Source organism: Rhipicephalus microplus, chromosome 5 (genome assembly GCF_043290135.1).
Source record: "Rhipicephalus microplus isolate Deutch F79 chromosome 5, USDA_Rmic, whole genome shotgun sequence".
Taxonomy (NCBI): Eukaryota; Metazoa; Arthropoda; class Arachnida; order Ixodida; family Ixodidae; genus Rhipicephalus; species Rhipicephalus microplus.
In genome coordinates this window covers 183,203,564-183,223,435 of record NC_134704.1, presented here as the reverse complement: position 1 = coordinate 183,223,435, position 19,872 = coordinate 183,203,564, and the positions used below count along the sequence as shown (strand labels likewise).

General features: G+C 46.0%; 2 protein-coding genes across 26 annotated transcripts in view; one reads left to right on the top strand and one right to left on the bottom strand.

The window, feature by feature from the left end:
• Window positions 1–3,231, bottom strand: part of LOC142817611 (THAP domain-containing protein 1-like) — a 36,580-nt gene extending 33,349 nt beyond the window's left edge. The window contains exons 1-2 of the mRNA XM_075894667.1: window positions 3,226–3,231; window positions 2,837–2,988 (exon numbers count right to left, since the gene is read on the bottom strand). Coding sequence (XP_075750782.1) covers window positions 2,837–2,988; window positions 3,226–3,231 — 158 coding nt within the window. The remainder of the gene's footprint in view (window positions 1–2,836; window positions 2,989–3,225) is intronic.
• A 3,997-nt stretch (window positions 3,232–7,228) lies between these two features.
• LOC119173303 (uncharacterized) overlaps window positions 7,229–19,872 on the top strand; it is a 509,098-nt gene continuing 496,454 nt past the window's right edge. For 5 of the 25 annotated variants that reach the window (XR_012895519.1, XR_012895513.1, XR_012895518.1 and 2 more), the window contains exons 1-2: window positions 7,229–7,362; window positions 11,355–11,531. Coding sequence is in view for 6 of the 25 variants with exons in the window: in XM_075896267.1 (XP_075752382.1) it covers window positions 8,820–8,923; window positions 11,355–11,531 (281 nt within the window). In the remaining 19 variants the exon portion in view is untranslated. Of the gene's footprint in view, window positions 7,363–7,443; window positions 8,924–11,354; window positions 11,532–19,872 lie in introns of those variants that run through there. The other 20 variants (XR_012895517.1, XR_012895516.1, XR_012895522.1 and 17 more) reach the window with 10 other exon arrangements.

Sequence of the window (19,872 nt, the reverse complement as noted above, 5' to 3'; positions counted from 1 at the left end):
CTTTTTAGAGGCGAAGTTCCTTATGTCGTGGCTTGGGCGTCTTTCGTAGCACGTAACCACCAGTGGCGCATACCCGAAATAGGTATAACATTAGACCTCCAAGGAGGTGCCGATGAGAGATTTCTTCTGTGCGTTGTTTAACAATAAAAAATAGTGCTCAATGTACATGTCAATGGCTGCTAATGGGTAATGAGAGACAGGAGCATTCGGCTTTTAGTCAACGCGCACGCTGCGATCCCCATTAGCAGCCATTGGCGTGTACATTGAGCACTATCGGACAAGAAATGTTTGCTACATTATACTCGCTGGGTGTAACCTCCTTAGTTTTAAAAAGGTTTAGCGAGTATTAAGCCGCAGGGCCATGAATACAATGAACTTGTATATACCATGAATGAATTCGAGGTGGTTAAAGGGGAGAAACAGATACAAAGAGCAAGCCATAAGAAATTAAAAGCTGAATTCTCCTGTCTCTCATTTCATATTAGCAGCCACTGGCATGTACATTGAGCACTATCTGACAGGAAAAGGTTGGTACGTTACACTTGCTGGGCGTAACCTCTTTGGTTTTAGAAAGGTTTCGCGAGCGTTGGGCTGCAGTGCCATGAATACAGTGAACTAGTATATACCATGAACTCAAGGTGGTTGAAGGTGGGAAGTAGACTCGAAGCGCAAGCCGTAAGAAAGTGTGCGTGTGCCACCTCTCGTTTAGTCCTTGGAATGTACACTGAATGGCGGTGCTTCTATATGGGGAATATATGATAAAAAGATGCGAGATGGTGGGACTTGGAGTGTTGAATAGATGGACGAACGGACACACAGACAGATGCATGGATGGACGCATGAACGGACACAGGGACGGGCGCACGAACAGACGCATGGACGGTCACACAGACGGACGCATGGATGGACGAATGCTTCGCCCCACTCTCCATCATTCACTCCGTGGATATGCTGCCATTTTTTTTGTCACCTGTTGTACGTGTGTAGTCGGTTGGAGGTCAGACTATATTTAAAGCCCTAAATATTTTTACTGAGTTGCTGTGCGAAGGGTGACACCATTAAACTAGGATGAAAATGATATTTTGATTTTATTTGTGCTTACGTACATCACGACCTTTTTGTTTTCAGAATTATTAACCATCTGCCAATCTTGGCACCACTGGGCTACGTTGTTTAGGGATTTGTTAAGGGCAACCTGATTGTCAATGTGTTTGATTTCACTGTAAATCATGCAGTCATTTGCAAACAGTCTAATTTTAACGTTTACTGATTCAAAAATGTCATCAATAAATAACAGGAACAAGAGTGGAGCGAGAACAGATCCCTGCGCAACGCCCGAAGGGACTTTAACAGTGTCAGAATTCTGTCCAATATAGTGCACAAACTGGTTGGTAGTGGTCTGAAAGGTAATGACTAATCCATTCAACTATTGGACAATTGCCTACTTTTTCTATGAGTTTAGTTATGAGTTTAGAGTGGGACACGCGGTTCGAAGGCCTTAGAGAAATCTAAAAAAATTACAGCGATTTGCGATTGTTAGTTTATTGCCAGCCCGAAGTCATGTATAGCCTCTGCAAGTTCAGTGACAGTAGATAGCCCACATCTGAACCCAAGCTGAGAAAGAGAGATGAGGTTGTTTTCTTCTACATACTTGATTATTACCCTTAGGATAACGTGCTCGAGAATTTCGCAACTAGTGCAAGTCAAAGAAATGGGCTGGTAGTTTGATGGAATACAACTATCACCAGATTTGTGCACTGGCACAACTGTCGCTGTTTTCCACTCCGCCGGAAGAAGGCAATCCATAGTTGACTTTGCAAATATGACATGAAGGTACTTGCTAATGAGTTCAGCATAGCGTTTAAGGAAAGTGTTTGGTATTTCGTCTGGTTCACTACTTTTCATTAAGGTCTAATAGCAGTGAAAGTATGTCATGTGCTGTCATATTTAACGAAGTGAGTGATCTGCCTCGGTCGAAGTGACAGGAACCCGGTGCAATCTTTCGGAGGTTATCAGTGCTAAAAACAGAGTGAAAGTACGAATTGAAATTATTCGCCTTTATCTTGCCCTGTTCAGCTGGAAACACTGATAATGTCGACCTGTACGCTTATGTAGCGCTACAACTTATTGGGCGCGCTTCTGATAAACATTTGTATGGTGTGTCCATGAAAATCCCGTTTTCCGTCTCGTATCTTTTTTTTAGGTCGATGTTTGCGTTGCTATTTGTGAGCTAGGGCTTCTTAGCATTTTTTTTGCCTTCCTTACACGCTTAATTTTGCACTTAAGGTAAATTATGTCGTAGGTAACCCATGGGTTGTGCTTTCTCGTAACCAGTTTTCGTTTGGGAATAAAAGTTGAAATACAATGCATATCTGATGCCTAAACTGTGTCCACACTTCATCTATGCTCGCGTTATTATGTGCTCATAGCTAAAAAACTAGGGATACTTGTGGGAGAGGTAGTTCATCATTGCCGCATCATTAACTTTATTGAAGAAGGGCACATATTTTACTGGGTCAGATTGCCGTATTGGAGTTGCTAAACGCAAAGTGCACAGAACTATTTTATGATCCGATATGCCATCAATTGTTTCAACACTTGCACTGTCGGTGGAAAAGTGATCACTTGCAAGTACAAGGTCTAACACTGAGTGCGACTGTCCTTGCTTTAGTGTATTTTCAACAACAAGCTGAGTTGTTGAAAATACTTGAATAGAATTGATTCAAGTCATCTTTAATTTTTCGCGCCTCACTATGAGAAGCCGCACATTCACTTTTGGTCACTCAAGCACGAAGATCATTTGGCAACTTTGTGGGTATCGAGAGCGCCTTCCTACCTGGTGCCTCGTTCCCCAGCTGCCGCGCGCTCGTCGACAGCATAGCCCGAGCGCGCATAAGCACCGGCATCCACGAAGATGGCTGCCAAGGCGCCTCTTGGTCTGGGCCAGTCAACCGTCGGCTCCTTCCCTCGCTGGCATGTCCGGGCACGCTATGCTGGCGCGCTGCGCGGGCTACGTCACAGCGCAGCGCCATTTTTCTTTGGGCGCACTTTACATCCTCTTCTCCTACGAGCTGTGTTGGGCCAGGCCCCGGAAACTCTCAAGTTCAAGTGCTCACCTGTAGGAGGCGAAAAAATCAACCGCGGCGCGTTTCTGCTTCAAACACCCAGAGTGGATCTACTAACCTCTCTCGCCACTCGCGCTATTGCACTTTCTTGTAGAGGCGCCTTCATCGAGGCCAAGTTTCATTTTAAAATGATCAAATACTACATGTTTGCGTACCGCTACACATTAAAAACATTTTGTTCTTCTAACAAGTAGTTTTTTTAAACATGTGCTGCGTCATCAACTTTTTGTAGTAGTTTTTGCTGCAGCTGACTCGATGTCAGTAGCAGCCTATCGACATCATTATCCTCATTTCAAAGTTTGCGGCGGCCAACGGTTGCGACGGCAGGTAACGGCTCGCGATACGTTCGGAGGTATCTCGGACTGTTTCGTTTCGCTGTAAATATTTCGAGCCTCTGCCGACCGACACATTCTTTCTCATTCTGTTTATTTTGACTTGTTCAAATGCTTTCGCGAAGGGAATTCGAGTGACTTTCGGGGAACGAAGCGACCGTTGAAGCTTTCATCGGATGAACACCCGTTGCAAGCCCGGGCCGGTGAGTAGAAACCACTTCAGTTTTTTAAGGATGGTTGCTTGCGGGGCTAGTTGGTTCATGTCAACATATGTAGTTAGTTTTGCCAATGACTGCGTAGGCGTCACACGGTGGCAGCGCATTGCAGTATTAAATTTTAAAATTGTTGAACGTCTCAAACTGTAACAGGAAAAACGTGCGTTACTTGCGGCGTGCATGGCTTCACGTGGCAACAAGTCGCTGACTCAATAGCTAATTCTGAAATTATATCACCAGGTCACACCATCCAGGCCGCTGCGATAAAAGAAGGCAAATAAATCACTGTCGCCTCGCATATGTCTTTTTAGCTAGCCCATATATTAGTGCAAAAAACCTACTAGTTAATAGTTTACTGCAGTCGCGTTTGAAAAACATCACATAATTAAGGGTCTGTTTTTGCTATAGTGTGACAAAGGAAGCGTCACATAAATGAGAAATACTTCTTTTTCTGCCACAGCCTCCTGGCCCACCTGACATGAAAGCAAATGTGTACAATGGGCAAGGAACCTGCTACATGACATGCCTTGTGAAGAAGCAGCCCTGAGTGATATACGTGTTATGAGGTACCACTACATATATGTATAAAATACTGCTGTTTACTAATTACCTGATTTTATTTGTTTACTTTGGAAAATTTTATGCATTGATATCTGGTGATGTTACTTGATTTTCCAGACTGCCATGCAATGACAGGATGACTACCCCCGAATGTCCACTCTGCAAGCACGTTGAAACATCTGAATGTCCACTACAACAGGTCATCTCTAACCTCGCAAATGTAAAGCTGTTTTTGTGAATGTTTTACTGCGCATATCGTGGAGAGCTGCTTTAGATTGACTACAAGCATTGCCTGCCTACTGTGGCATGGAATCTACACTTCAATAATGTTGAAACTGTAGCGCTATTAGTTAGATTGTGTGGCGCTGCTGAGCTCAACAACACACTGTTTGATCCCAGCCACTGTAGCCATATTTCGATGGGGGTGAAACGCTAAGACGCTTGTGTGCTTAAGGGTTTGTTCAATTCGCCTGCACCACATGATCCAATTTACCAAGTGCTGCACCTCGCCATTCGTTTCAGTGGCGCAGCAATGGCATCTTCTAAATCTTGCCATTCATTTCAAAAAGCGCAGGAGAAGTACAGCACTCAAACTATTTCATGACTTTCCTGTACCTTCTGCTCTGACGGCGCTGGTTTGGTGCAGCCGCTCGCACAGCTTAACAAACAACATAGCATTAGACGTACGTGCTGTACCCACCTCTATAAATGCGGCGTGTTGTGCCAAGATGTTTGCACCTCATTAAATTAAGCGAACAAAAATAAGGATTCCACCTTGTCGGCACCTTGTCATTCACTTGTGATGCGGCACCGCTGAACTCCTGCCGCACAAGTTGTAAACTTCTCGTGCACAGCTGTGAACGAGTTCGGATTGGTGCAGGGGAACTAAACTGACCCTTAAAAGATGGAAGCTTGAAAATATGAAAAATATGTTAACATAAGGGGTCAAAGCAAATGCTTCGACAAGCAATCTTGTCTCCTGTGAGGCTACAATGTCATTTGTTTGAACCCCTGGAAGCCAGAATCAATCTAAATTTGCCCATTACTGTACGACTCACGATCACTTCATAGTTGGCATGTGAATCGTTGGAAATAATTATTTGCACTACATAATGAGCACACCCACAGTGATGGGCATAAACAGGCTTTCCGACATTTAGTTGTGCCTTGAGACAGTTCACCAACAACACCCAGAACTGTTTTGTCTTAACTGTGTTTAGCTCATACAAGTTTACAAAAAGATCCACCAAAGCTCATAACACTGCACTGAATCGCTTTAGCTCGGCACATCTGTTCAATGGGCTCCTAAAATAATAAATCATAAAGGTGATGAGCAGTTGCAGCACAGCTTCTTTAAAGACGTGAATGCTGTCATGAAGAGCAAGATCGTGTTCATTGCATGTGGTACTGTTTTTTTTTTGACAGAAAAACGTTTCAGGTTTCTTTGTGCACATCTGCTTCTGTTTAAATTAAGTTGTCATAACTATAGTGTCTACGACTACGAAGTGAAATTCTGTGCACTACGGTCATGTAAAAAAAATCTAGGAAATCGCACAGGTAGTTGAAACATATATGATCTTCACGTATCTACAGCCACACTGCAAGATAGTACGTATTTCAAGTCCTAACCTCTAAAAGTAGCAGAGAGAAAACAAATTCATTTTCAAGCACAAGTATACTGAAAAAGTAAACATAATAACAAGTGTGTAATAAATGTGACCTTTATTGATCCAGTATTCGGAAAGATTCACATCATGCACCACCAATTGATTTCAGAAGTGCTTGCTTGCAAGAGAGTACTCAAGTTCTATAGATATGTCTATGCAAAAAAAGAGAGATTGTGCTCGGGGCTGAGCAGATAGTGTGATGTAAGAGTACCAACAAAATTTTACAGACAACAAAATTGTACAATGCATAACTGAAGCTTATTTTTTTAGAATTGGGCCTTTTCGATATGTAAGCATACACCTCATAAGAGTCCCTTTAGCCTACATGTACGCTGCATACTCAGCAGACTGGTCATTACCTGCGACGAGACATTCTAGCTGTGGTAACTGTGTAACTTAACTCTAAAAATAAATGTAGCAAGCCTGAAATATTTTAGGCCCATCCCCTAAATACATAATACCGATGATATGGGCTCATGGCTGAGTATTAAAACTAGTGCCTACTCTCTCGACACGACGCGACATTGCAAAATTGTGAAGTACTCAATGTAGCATTGCAGAGCGAGAATGATTCAGAAATGCACGCATCCACAATTGCTTATGTAACAAATTTAGAAAAACTACATTGCTCTAACTGCGCGAGCTATCTATCGGCAATGTACAAGTTTCCTTCCCGATTCCACATCATGCATTCGGTTCAAGATCAACACTACGGGGCAAGCGCCGCATCTGACGGCAGAATCGGACCCTTGCCCTGAAGCCACGCTATTAAACTCGAGCGCCGCAACACAATGACAGCGACGTTCGTTCAGCGATTTCGATGTTCAGTTATACGCATATGCTTGTTAGCTTTCAAGAGTCTTTACACATGGGTTAAAAGCTTTCAATATGTATGAGTGACTTGTTTTGTTCGGACCAGACCGTATACATTGATTGTACCGGCTTGGACACTCGCAATAAACGATGCAAACCTTACTTGATTCACGTTGTTTTTGCCAGTCGAGGCCAGCTAGGTCCCCTGGCGATAATTACAGACGCGAAACGCGTTTGGGCAACGAAAAAAAAAACCCACAGGAAGCGAGCAGCGCGAACCAGCCGCGAGCCCCCGCCACCTGCAGCAAAAAAAAAGCGTCTGTTTATTGATGATGATAGTACTACTAGCGTCACCTCGCCTCGCGGTATTGCAGTTCAGTACGCCGCCGCTACGAATTTGCATGTTATTTTGATACAACAGCCCAAAGGTACAGTTTCCGTTCTCTAAACTGGTAGGTGTTCTGTGGTTGGGCCCGACGATTCGCTCGTAGCGACAGATGCTCTCAAGCCTCCACGAGAGGCTGACGCACTGATTAGCAGGCGGCTTCTTGTTCGTGCGTTCGACTTCGGCCCTTGTGCAGGAGTCGTCGCGCCCTAGGCAAGCGTACTTGCTCGGTCTTGCGGAGTCCCCTATACGGCCTGCAAGCCCGTGAGTGTCGCACTGTGCTGCATTTTGGGTTAATAAACCCGTTGCTGTTGTTATCCTGCCTCGTGCGTGTGTTTTTCGTGGTTTTTGCGTCGTGCCGGAGAAATCGACGAACCCGGCCGCAGCGTCTTCGCACGCAGCGGTAGTGGAGGACGTCGCATCCCTACACGGTTGCGCTTAGTAGGTAAGCCTAGTGCAAACCTATCTCCACATAACTAGCGCCAAGCTTGGTTTCAGCATGGCTTCAGAGCAGACCCCTTCGAGGCGCTCGTTCCTGTTCGATCCTGTGGCGATGGACTTGACCTCGTTCGAGGCGGACGGCTGCAACAGCACGGGGTACGGCCGTCTTGGCGACCCTCTGCTTTCGTTCACCGGGAGAGATCTCTTTTCCGGGGCCCCCTACGGTGATGCGAGTCGCTTGAACGAGGACCACAGTCCTAGCCAAGCCAGTAACGGGCTGTATCAGCTGGGCAAGGCATTAGCAGCTGGCTGTAGCAGCTGGGCAAGGCAGGTATCAGCTGGGCAAGGCATTCTGTTTGGCATTGCATAATTCAGTTGCCAAACTTTGGGGTGGTTGTTGCCAGACTGCCACCAAATTTAGTGGATAAATTTGCCCCTGTAGTTGTGGCTTCTCCGTGAGGGTTTTGTGTCATCCGTGGTGCATTTTGCGAGTGCGTGAGCTACGTTGGCCGTTTTAATTAACAAAATGAACGTAAGACGAGTGTTCCAGAACTCGGGGCGCGTTGTCTTGTTGTGTGCGCTGCTGTGCAATTAAGAGATTGTGTCTCAGAGTTAGGGAATTAACAACGCGTCGTCCGCCGCGCATTTAGCGAGTGCGATGAACTTTTTGCGAGTGTGTGTGCGACGTAATTAACGGAATGAACCGCGCGTTACAGAAGTCGGGGTCCTTTCTCTTGCTATGTGCGCACCTGTGAAATTAAGACATCGCAGATAAGTATTAGGGACGACGTCCCCCCCCCCTTTTTTTTCACAGCTGATCGTGCCATAACGGCCTAGCCCGGGCACGCATAAGCACCGGCATCCGCCAAGATGGCTGCTAGGGCGCCTCTTGGTCTGGGCCAGTCAACCGTCGGCTCCTTCCAGCGCGGGCATGTCCGGGCACGCGACGCTGGTGCGCTGCGCGGGTTACGTCACAGCGCAGCGCCATTTCCCTTTGGGCGCGCGTGATATCCTCCTCTCCTACGAGCTGTGTTGGGCCAGACGATTCGCTCGTCGCGGCAGATGCTCTCAGGCCTCCACGAGAGGCTGACGCGCTGCTGAGCAGGCAGCTTCTCGTTCGTGCGTTCGACTTCGGCCCTTGTGCGGGAGTCGTCGTGCCCTAGGCAAGCGTACTTGCCCGGTCTTGCGGAGTACCCTATACGGCCTGCAAGTCCGTGAGTGTCGCACTGTGCTGCATCTTGGGTTAATAAACCCGTTGTTGTTGTTATCCTGCCTCGTGCATGGTTTCAGTGCCGTGTCGGAGAAATCGACGAACCCGGCCGCAGCATCTTCGCACGCAGCGGCAGTGGAGGACGTCACATCCTTACACGGTTGCGCTTAGTAGGTAAGCCTAGGGCAAACCTATCTCCACAACTTTTACCCGGGTTTAATCTGATGAACACGTTCTCGAAGTTATCTGGAAAACATGCGGAAGGCCCGGCCGATGTCATGAACCTTAGCAGGCAGAGTGAGTGGCCGCAGAAAAAGCAAGCAGGTCGGTTCTATCTTTTCAAAAAATGTTCATGAAATGTCTGTAAATAAACTGTCGTTTGCGCAAATTTCAGGCAGGCCCGTAGTAATTGCCGAAATACACCTATGGAGTCGCTATAAATATATATATATCATCATTTTTTAATATGCCATCTACCCTAACATTTTTTGTTCAAGGTACACCTCATGTTTTTCAAATAATAAATTGTATTAACGAAACACAAACGTTATCGGGTCAGTCCATTCAAGAATGATTAGATGTTGGGTGCTTCCTTACCAACACTTCTATCACATAAGAGATCGAGCTGGTTTCAAAGTCGTTCACAGAAAGCAAACACATAATGCTCAAGTTGACACTTTGCTGCTGAAATGAGTTCTGAGGCTAAATTATTCTGAATTTGATTCGTCTTACCACCTGCAAACTTTCAAACCAGTATGGGAACTCCTTTGGCGCCTAGGTATACCAGTATGTTTGTGAGACACTTATAACTTGAGCTGTTGAAATCATCTCCAGGAAAGCCTTCTACCTATCTCCGCTACACAAAGGGTGTTTCAAGAAATGTGTCCAGTATTCTTTGAAATTGAGCAAATCACGCTCTTTCCTAGCTGGCTTCACGTTTGCTTTTTATGTAGCGGCGGCCATCCTCTGAGGTTGGAAGACATCACCTAGAGCAGTTATTAGAGAAATTAAAATATTTATTGTTCAACTAGCGGAGTTTGGCGGCTAAATGAATAGGCAGAATATAAGTCATTCATGCGGAGAACCCATTGCTGCTTTCAGATTTCGCAAAAAAAGTCCTCTAGCAACAATTGCGAATTAATAAAATTCTCCTAAGCTCTGTGGCGAAACTGAAAGCAAATGACTGATAAACGCAAGAAGCAAACTGCAATGACGTTGCAGTTCAAAACAGTGGTAGTTACAGGGCTGCAGTTCTTCCCATTTTGTTATTGTATATGCGTCATGCGCTCTATATTGCAAGCGCAACACACACACCTACACTACGAAGTCGGTTGGTGGTTGTTAAAACAACGCTCCCTCACTTCGGATGTATTGGACGAATATGGCAGTGGTGCTCTTACGCATTTTGGTTTCGGTTTCACCCAAAAATTAAAAAGAATTTCAAATATTCGCAGTTATTACTAGAGGCCACTTTTAAGAAATCTCAAAGTAGCAACATGTTCTTTGCGTGAAGGACTTCAATGCTCTCACTAACTGCCTAACACAACTAATTAAAAAGTTATTCAATAGAACTTTCCTAATACTGTTTAAAATCATGCCGTCATCCCTCAAAGGTGCCTGACGCTACAGAACAATCAAATGCGACGAGAACGAGAAAAAGCGTTGTTACTAATTTTTAAAGAATATTAGATAGATTTCTTGAAATACCCTGTATGTGGCATATTTATTATATGGGAAGATTAGATAAGACCACAAAACGCATTCGTTCATTACTGTAACAAGTTGAACTCTGCTATTATACTTACCACGCAGCTTTCTCCTAATGAAAGGAACCTCCTAGACCAAAAAAAAAAGGTTGGTTTGGGTGAGTTAGTTCATCGTAGTCGTAAGGGTTCAGCGCCATTTCCTGGTCGTTTTATTGCTTCCTATCGTTGTCGCATGGTAACTACATTTCGTAGACGAGTCATGCAGTATATAATGAAGCAGGGAAACTGAAGACGATGCCTTGCAGAAAACCAACAGACAGCAAAGAATACATAAATTACAGTAGAGTCCCTACCCACGATTCTGGTAACAAGGAATTTTCGTCAGACAAGCGAGATGTATGAGAAGAACCCACAACGACGGCGGCGAATACAATCACCTCATAAGGAATCTATAAGAAACATAAAAGAAATTACACGCAAGGTACCCTAAACAGGGTTTATAACGCAACTTGTCAACTAGATAAGAAAACACTAGCTATAAGTACCCTGTAGCACAACCCAACCAGCCGTCAGCCTTTGTAAAGAAATACTCAAATTTGCTCTCAAACATAATATCCTTGGTAGTGTGAGCAGTATTATCCAATACTGAAAATCAACGAGCGCCTTAGAAAAGCATTTTTCATAGTACCAAGGGTTGTATGTCGCAGCAATAAAAATTTTAATGAGATGTTAGTCCATGCAAAAGTGAACACACATTCTACACGCATAAAGTGGCCGCAGCATGCACAGAACGATATTATTTGGTGGAAAATTCAAGGGGCATTTGTCCTACATTGGCTGCGGTTAGTTTAATGATGATTATAATAATATGGTGACGCACACGTGTTCTACACTTACAGCAAGATCCTGTGGCCCATGCTCCGACTATGCTCGTTCTTGCTACTGGCCGGCATGTTCTTGTACCAAGCGTCAAGTATCACCGATGAGTACTTGGCCTACCCGACAGCCGTGGACGTCAAAATGGAGGGACAGGGCACGCTGAAGTACCCTGGTATAAGCTTCTGCGTCACCAACTGGTAAGTACAGTGTGGAAGATCTGAGCAAGCTAGAAAGGTAGTTTATTTCTCTTCCTACATCGCAAGGCAGTTACTATCGCTGTGTCATTGCAACACATACGAAACGCTATGACTCCCTCCGTCATGCACGTGACCTAGCAGGGCACAAAAATACTTATTTCATCTGACACACGTTGTGTAGAAAGGCTTGATGTACATTCTGTCACCACAAGCAGTACCAGCAGTGGGCAATTAAATATCATATTGCTTCAGCCACAATAACTATGCAATGACTTGATCACGGAGTGCACTGAGTGCGTCTTTCTAATAGCCACGTCAAGTTCATTTGAAAAGGCCGAGAACTTGCAGGTAGCCTGCCCATATTTAGCTCACACTTACCACTATACATAGATTGAAGCGGTGCAGTGTTCTAGAGAATTTATGCCTGAATCGTCTAAATATATAGCGTGGAGCAGGAAGAATGACTAGAAATTCAGGAACTCTGGAATGACTAGGAACAGTGTTCTAGCGAACGAATCGCGGACAGCGCAAACAAGGCCCAACTCCAAAAAAGGTTATGGCGTCATTTAAAGGAATCGTAGTGCTGTGATTCAGGGAATATGTACTTTATAGTTTATATATAGATATAAAATATTGCCCCAGCTCGAGCATCGCAGAAGACGCTGCCACGATTCGCGTTCGTAAAAGCCGACAAGCAAGTAGCAAGAAAGCCGCGCCGTGGAACGCCGTCCTGCACGCGCCACGATGCTACGCCACGGGACCGGCACGAGACTCGAGGGGCAGAGGAAGAGACCGACGAAGTTGGAGTCAGCGAGCAAGAGGCATTCTTGGCTGACCATTTTTTAGCTTTGAGTTTACGGGCACAAGTTTGCCCTAAATAAAGAGTTTATATAGTACCAGGTGCTATATTTATGCGTAACAGTCTGGTGGACGTGCTGGGTATAATTACAAGCCCACCACAGGCAAGGGAGAGAAGCCCAGATCCCAGAAGATTGGAGCCAGCAGAATGGACACCTGTGCAACAACGCACGAGTCGCCGACTACGTGGTGAGCAGCCCGAGTTCGGCCCCCTAATTGACCCATCAAGACCTGTCGAGACCTCAAGCACAAGCGTCACTGCGATGGCCACCCAGTCGATGCCATCTCCATCCCACCTCATTGTGGATTCGCCACGTACACCAGAGGTCTTCCACGGTGAGACCTTTGAAGATGCCGAGGACTGGTTTGAAGGCTTCGAGCGCGTTGCACGATTGAATGGTTGGGATGACGCCCGAAAACTTCGTTACGTTTATGTCGCCCTGCAAGATTCGGCACGTACGTGGTTTGAGAAGCGCGAAGCGTCCTTGCTGTCGTGGGAAGACTTCCAACGAGAGCTAATCGCAACCTATCCGAACACGGACCGCAAAGAGAAGGCAAAGGCAGCTAGCTCTTCAGGCAAGGAACCAACGGAATAACGAGAGTGTGGCCATGTACATAGAAGACATGTCGCGGCTCTTCCACCGAGCCGACCAAAACATGGCTGATGAGAAGAAGTTGCGGCACCTAATGCGCGGAGTAAAAGAAGAGATTTTTGCAGGCCTGGTGCGTAATCCACCGCGAACTGTGGCGGAGCTCCGGTCCGAAGCAACGACCATGGAAAGGACACCACAACAACGTGCGCGACTGTACAACAGAGACTTCAGCGTCTCTTCAGTCATGGTGGAGTCAACAATCCTACCCACCAACGTTGACGTCCTCCGGGAAATGGTGAGGGCTATTGTTAAGGAGAAGCTCCAGAAACTGGAACTCCCCCTAAGTCCTCCAGCGATGCCCTCAATCGCGGACGTTGTACGTGAAGAAGTGCGGCAAGCAATTATTCCACCGCAGCCTCAGGTGCCACACCACACGCAACCGGAACCTCAGCCACAGCTGTCGTACGCGCAAGTCGTACGGCAAGACATGAGACGCCCTAGCTTTGCACAAGCTCCCGTTATGCCACTGACCTTTCCTCGCAGTACGCCACCGCCGATGCCAGAAGCGAGACCCCGCAAAAGTGATGTATGGCGCACGGCAGACCGGCGGCCCCTCTGCTCCCACTGTGGGGAGGCAGGTCATCTTTATTGGACATGCCACTACCGTCGGGTCGGGCTACGTGGCTTCCCAGTGAATGCACCCTGCCCTGGTAACGGTGAGCGCCCTTACGAAATCGAATAATATTTATCTTCGCGCTATGCATATCCAAACACTCAGTGACATGAATCGCTGTCGATTTCACCAATCCGCAATAGGTCACCGAGTCCACACCCATCATCTAGTTTCCCGAGGCGTCGCTCACCAAGCCCTCGATGGGAAAAATAGAACCAGCGACCTGTGGAGGCAGGGCCGCTGATTTTCGGAAAACTGAAAACCCTCCATCGCTAACCGGATCAGACGACGACACTGACACAATGACGGACAAGCGCAGTAATGGTGACGTGACATCCGAGCTACAATTCAGAATTGACGACGTCGAAACCATAGCGTTATTAGACACAGGTGCAGACTACTCAGTTATAAGTAGCATGCTCGCAAAGAAGCTGAAGAAAGTGCTCACTCATTGGACCGGACCGCAGATACGCACCGCCGGAGGGCATTTAGTCAGCCCCATAGGAGTGTGCACAGCGAGAGTGGGAATAAGAGGCCATGTGTACGTCTGCAGCTTTATTGTTCTCCCCAATTGTTCCCGTGAGGCAATTCTGGGCATAGAATTCCTGCAAGCGAACAGTGCCATCATCGACTTGCAGAAATCCCAAGTTTCTTTCTCTACAGAGAACGCTGTTGCCGTGCGTCATGCGGAGCAACCAATCGTTTCGTCTCTTCGTATTGTGAATGAAGGTGTGACAGTGCCGCCACGTAGCAGCGTGACAGTTTCTGTGAAAAGCGACGTTTTTCGTGAATATGCCGGACTAGCTGATGGAAATATCGAACGGCTACTCACAAAGGGGATACGCGTGGCGAGAGGTCTAGTGAACCTGCGTAACGGATATACTGATGTGCTATTGACTATCTTTACCAACGAGGTACAGCATGTGGCGAAGGGAGCAGCCGTAGCATCACTTCATGACTACGTTCAAGTCTCAGATGTTTGCACCATAGGAAAAGTACCCACAACGCCCTCAACAGTGGACAGTATCCTCGAGAAAATTGATATTGACCGAGAGCTTTCATCTCTGCAGAAAGACCAGATTGTGGAGTTGATCAAGAAATTTGCAGAGTGTTTTTCCTCTTCATCGAAAGTCGGACGTACCTGTAGCAAAGCACCGCATTGTAATCGAAGGGCATGTTAGACCAGTATGTCAGCATCCATACCGAGTAGCCCCGAAAGAAAGGGAAGCGATAAAGAAGCAAGTACAGGAGATGCTCGACGACGATGTCATACAGCCCTCCAAAAGCCCATGGGCATCGCCAGTAGTACTGGTGAAGAAGAAGAACAACACCATGCAATTCTGTGTTGATTACAGAAAACTCAACCTCATCACGAAGCGAGACGTGTACCCACTCCCACGAGTCGACGATACGTTGGATAAACTGCGCAATGCTCACTTTTTTCATCGTTGGATCTAAAGAGCGGGTACTGGCAAATAGAAGTCGACGAACGAGATCGGGAAAAGACGGCGTTTGTGACACCCGACCGACTCTACGAGTTCAAAGTACTCCCATTTGGTTTGTGTTCTGCTCCCGCTACCTTTCAGAGGATGATGGACACTGTGCTCTCCGGCCTCAAATGGCAGTCATGTCTTGTCTATCTTGATGACGTAGTAATTTTTTCCATTACATTCGAGCAGCACGTACAGAGATTGAGAACGGTACTGGACGCTATTCGTATGGCTACACTTACGATCAAACCCGAAAAGTGCCACTTTGGATTCCGGGAGCTTCGGTTCCTCGGGCACATTGTCAGTTCTCACGGTGTCCGCCCAGATCTGGATAAAATCACCACGGTTGAAAATTTCCCAAGGCCAAGAGACAAAAAAGCTGTGCGACGTTTCCTGGGGCTTTGTGCCTACTATAGGCGCTTCGTTGAAAACTTCTCCAAGATTGCGGAACCACTGACACGGCTTACGAAGGAAGGTGTACCATTTATCTGGCACCAAGAGCAAGAAGACGCCTTCTCTGAGTTACGACGGCGTTTGCAGTCAGCTCCCATACTCGCTCATTTTGACGAAGATGCCAAAACAGACATTCATACGGACGCCAGCAACGTTGGCCTCAGTGCTATTCTTGTTCAATGGCAGAACGGGGAAGAAAAAGTTATTGCTTATGCAAGCCGCACTCTGCCGAAAGCTGAGTATAATTATTCAGCTACGGAAAAGAAATGTCTCGCAGTTATATGGGCCATCAGTAAGTTCCGTCCATATTTATACGGTAGACCATTCCGATCCATCAGTAACCATCATTCATTGTGCTCGCTTGTGAACCTCAAGGATCCTTCCTGAAGACTTGCTAGATGGAGCCTGCCTCTACAAGAATATGACATCACCGTAGTCTACAAGTCTGGCCACAAGCACAATGACGCGGACTGCTTGTCATGAGCACCAGTCCAGACCTCGTCTCCTGAGCATGAACAAGACTCCGCATTTCTTGGAGCGGTGAATGTGTCGGAGATGGCTCATGATCAGCGAATGGACCCAGAATTACTTCTGCTCATTCAATACTTAGAGGGGCAGCAAATCGAAGTACCGCGAGTTTTCGCCCGTGGACTACGTTCCTACGTCCTCCGCAACAACATTCTCTACAAGAGAAACTTTCAACACACCGGTGAAACGTTCCTACTGCTGATACCATCATCACTGCGAGCGGAAATTTTAGAAGCGTGTCATGATGACCCATCGGCAGGTCACTTGAGCATTAGTAGGACTTTGGAAAGAATCCGCCAGAGACATTACTGGCCAAAATTGCTGGATTCAGTACAGCATTACGTAAGATCATGTCGAGAATGCCAAAGACGCAAAGTACCACCCCTAAAACCAGCAGGTTTTTTAAAACCGATAGAGCCGCCGAAAATCCCATTTGAGCAGGTCGGAATGGATTTGCTAGGACCCTTTCCTATGTCACCGTTTGGGAAGCGCTTGATAGTTGTAGCAACCGACTACATGACCCGGTATGCCGAGACGTCCTTTCTCACAAAAGGAACGGCAAATGAAGTGGCTCAGTTTTTTGTGACCCAGATAGTGCTGCGACATGGCGCACCTAAAGTCCTTATAACTGACAAAGGAACTGCGTTCACCGCCAGGCTAGTACAGTCTGTCATGAAGCTAACGCACACCGACCACAGAAGAACTACCGCATACCATCCGCAAACTAACGGGTTAACTGAAAGACTGAACAGGACGCTTGCTGACATGATCGCGATGCATGTGGACGTCGAGCATCGGACTTGGGACATCATATTACCATATGCTACATTTGCATACAATACGGCAGTACAAGAGACAACCCACTTCACGCCATTTCAACTTGTTTATGGTCGGACAGTAATAACGACATTAGACGTGATGCTGCCTGTCAACAGCACGAATGAAGAGGACCCTGACATAGGCGAATATGTAGAAAGGGCAGAAGAGGCGCGACAACTAGCACGGAACCGCATCATTCAACATCAAGACGTCGACGCGCACTGTTACAATCTAAGGCGAAGGGATGTTCAGTACTTCCCTGGAGACCAAGTGTCAGTCTGGACGCCTGTACGTGCACGTGGCCTATCAGAAAAGCTTATGCGGTGCTATTTAGGCCCTTACAGGGTTCTTCGTCAGCTAGGCCCATTAAACTACGAAGTGATCCCTGAAGGTCAAGTATGCACAACACGACGCCGGAATTTTCCGGAAGTTGTACATGTAGTACGGATGAAACCGTACTACGACAGGAACTCAACAAGTGAACTGACTCACGTCGTCTAACACATTGACAAGTCCTATTGTTTAGAAACTGTCAGCCGGCTCTACGCATCGTGGCGATGCGTGCTATGAGAGGGACTAATGCCACAGCTCGAACATCGCAGAAGATGCTGCCACAATTCGCGTTCGTAAAAGCCGACAAGCAAGTAGCAAGAAAGCCACGCCATGGAACGCCGTCCTGCACGCAACGCGATGCTACACCACGGGACCGCCACGAGACTCGAGGGGCAGAGGAAGAGACTGACGAAGTTGGAGTCAGCGAGCAAGAGGCATTCTTGGCTGACCATTTTTTAGTTTTGAGTTTACGGGCACAAGTTCGCCCTAAATAAAGAGTTTATATAGTACCAGGTGCTATATTTATTTGTAACAATATATATTTTTTATATTTTTAGTCATTTCATTTAACTTATGTGCCTTTATCGGTAAGTGGGAGAGTTCAACCACTGCCAGCTGGTTTCAATCACAGGCGCTTCGGGGAGTGGTACAAAGAGGCTGGATGCATGGAGGCAGTCATATTGACAACATGTGTCTTCTGGCTAAGCGGCCTTGTGTGCTTTCAACCTCTTGGCCGCGAAATCTCTCCCCCCCCCCCCACAGAACATGTCAGTAGGCCCGTGTACGCGACGGGGGCGGGCTGAGTTGAGTGGCGGGTTCAGCTTACCTCGACGCGCCCGAGTTTATATGAACTCGCACGGACGAGTTGAGGTGAGCGGTGATCGCAGCGACGCTTTGCGTCGAGGCGTCACCCCCGGAAGCTTTTCAGGCCTGCGCGTCACGTGACGTGACGTCGACGACGTCACATCGCGCCGGCCGCCCTTCGCTGGGTGGCTGCGCCGTCACCCCCGGAACGGCTGCGCCGCCCTGTCCGCCCTGTCCCCCTCTTTCTGTCTTCATCCTCCCCTCCCCATTTTAATTCTATGTTTATTCTTTTTTATTTATTTACATTTTAATTTTCTGAGTTTTAGTATGTTTATTAACATTCCGCGGTCCCATTTATTTTGTTTTTTGCCCGTACATACGACCCGTGCAGCACTTTGAAGAGGCCTCTCACAGCCTTCTTTCTTTTTGCTTGCTCCAGCAAACAAGACGAAGAGAACTGTTTGACACAGCATATGTCACCTTGTAAAACACCACTATTTTGTCGCTCTCTCCAGTTTCCTTCTTGCACCACAGTGTCGATGTGGCATATTTGCATAGCGTCGCACTTGTTCGCAAACCCTGCCGAAGACCGATCCACCGGTTGAAACCATTGAAAATAAAATTAAGGCAACCGCTAAGTTTATTCTTTTTTCATTTCTCTTCCAAATTATGTTTGGCCCATTGGACAAACTTCGTCATTGTGTATATATATATATATATATATATATATATATATATATATATATATATATATATATATATATATATATATATATATATATATATATAGATGAAATAGATGATCAGAGTTTCTTCCGGCTACCGTAATAAAAGTTATAAACTTCGAGAATAGTGCAGTATAGGAAACAAAACAATAAAATATTTATTTAATCCTAACAGTTTCGGCTGGTGGACCAGCCTTCTTCGGAAGATATAAACATATGTGTATATATTGTGAGCTCTGACTATGTATTTCATTTCATCTGTATGACGAAACTTTTGTAGTGATCATCATCATATGTCACGCGGGCTGGGTCTCTTTGGCTATATATATATATATATATATATATATATATATATATATATATATATATATATATATATATATATATATATATATACATAAGGGAAAGAAGTGTATACCTAAGGGCTCGTTTTTCCGTGTTTTAACACAATATTATTGAGATCTAACAGACAGTAATGCCACGGAATGTACAGGGGAAGTTATTAGAACCAATGAAATGTAAATAGGAAGAAAGAAAAGTGGATGAAAAAATAACCAGCCGTGAGCAGGAATCGAACCTACGAGCTTCGAATAACGCGTTCGATGCTCTAACCACTGAGCTACCACAGCGGCCTTCCCTGCATCCACTTTTTTTGGAGTTATATGTGAATTTAAAAGTAGGAGTGACAGTCAGCACCATCTATAAGCCGAGCGACGAGTGTGAAAACACTCTTATGCGCATGTTTGGCGTCACGTAGCACGTGAACTTATTATGAGCGGGCAGCTGATTAATCGTCCCTCTCATACAACCTAAACACACAAAGTCTGCCAGTACGAGACCCTCGTTCAATGAAATAAGGGAAAGAAGTGTATACCTAAGGGCTCGTTTTTCCGTGCTTTAACACAATATTATTGAGATCTAACAGACAGTAATGCCAAGGAATGTACAGGGGAAGTTATTAGAACCAATGGAATGTAAATATGAAGAAAGAAAAGTGGATGAAAAAATAACCAGCCGTGAGCAGGAATCGAACCTACGACCTTCGAATAACGCGTTCGATGCTCT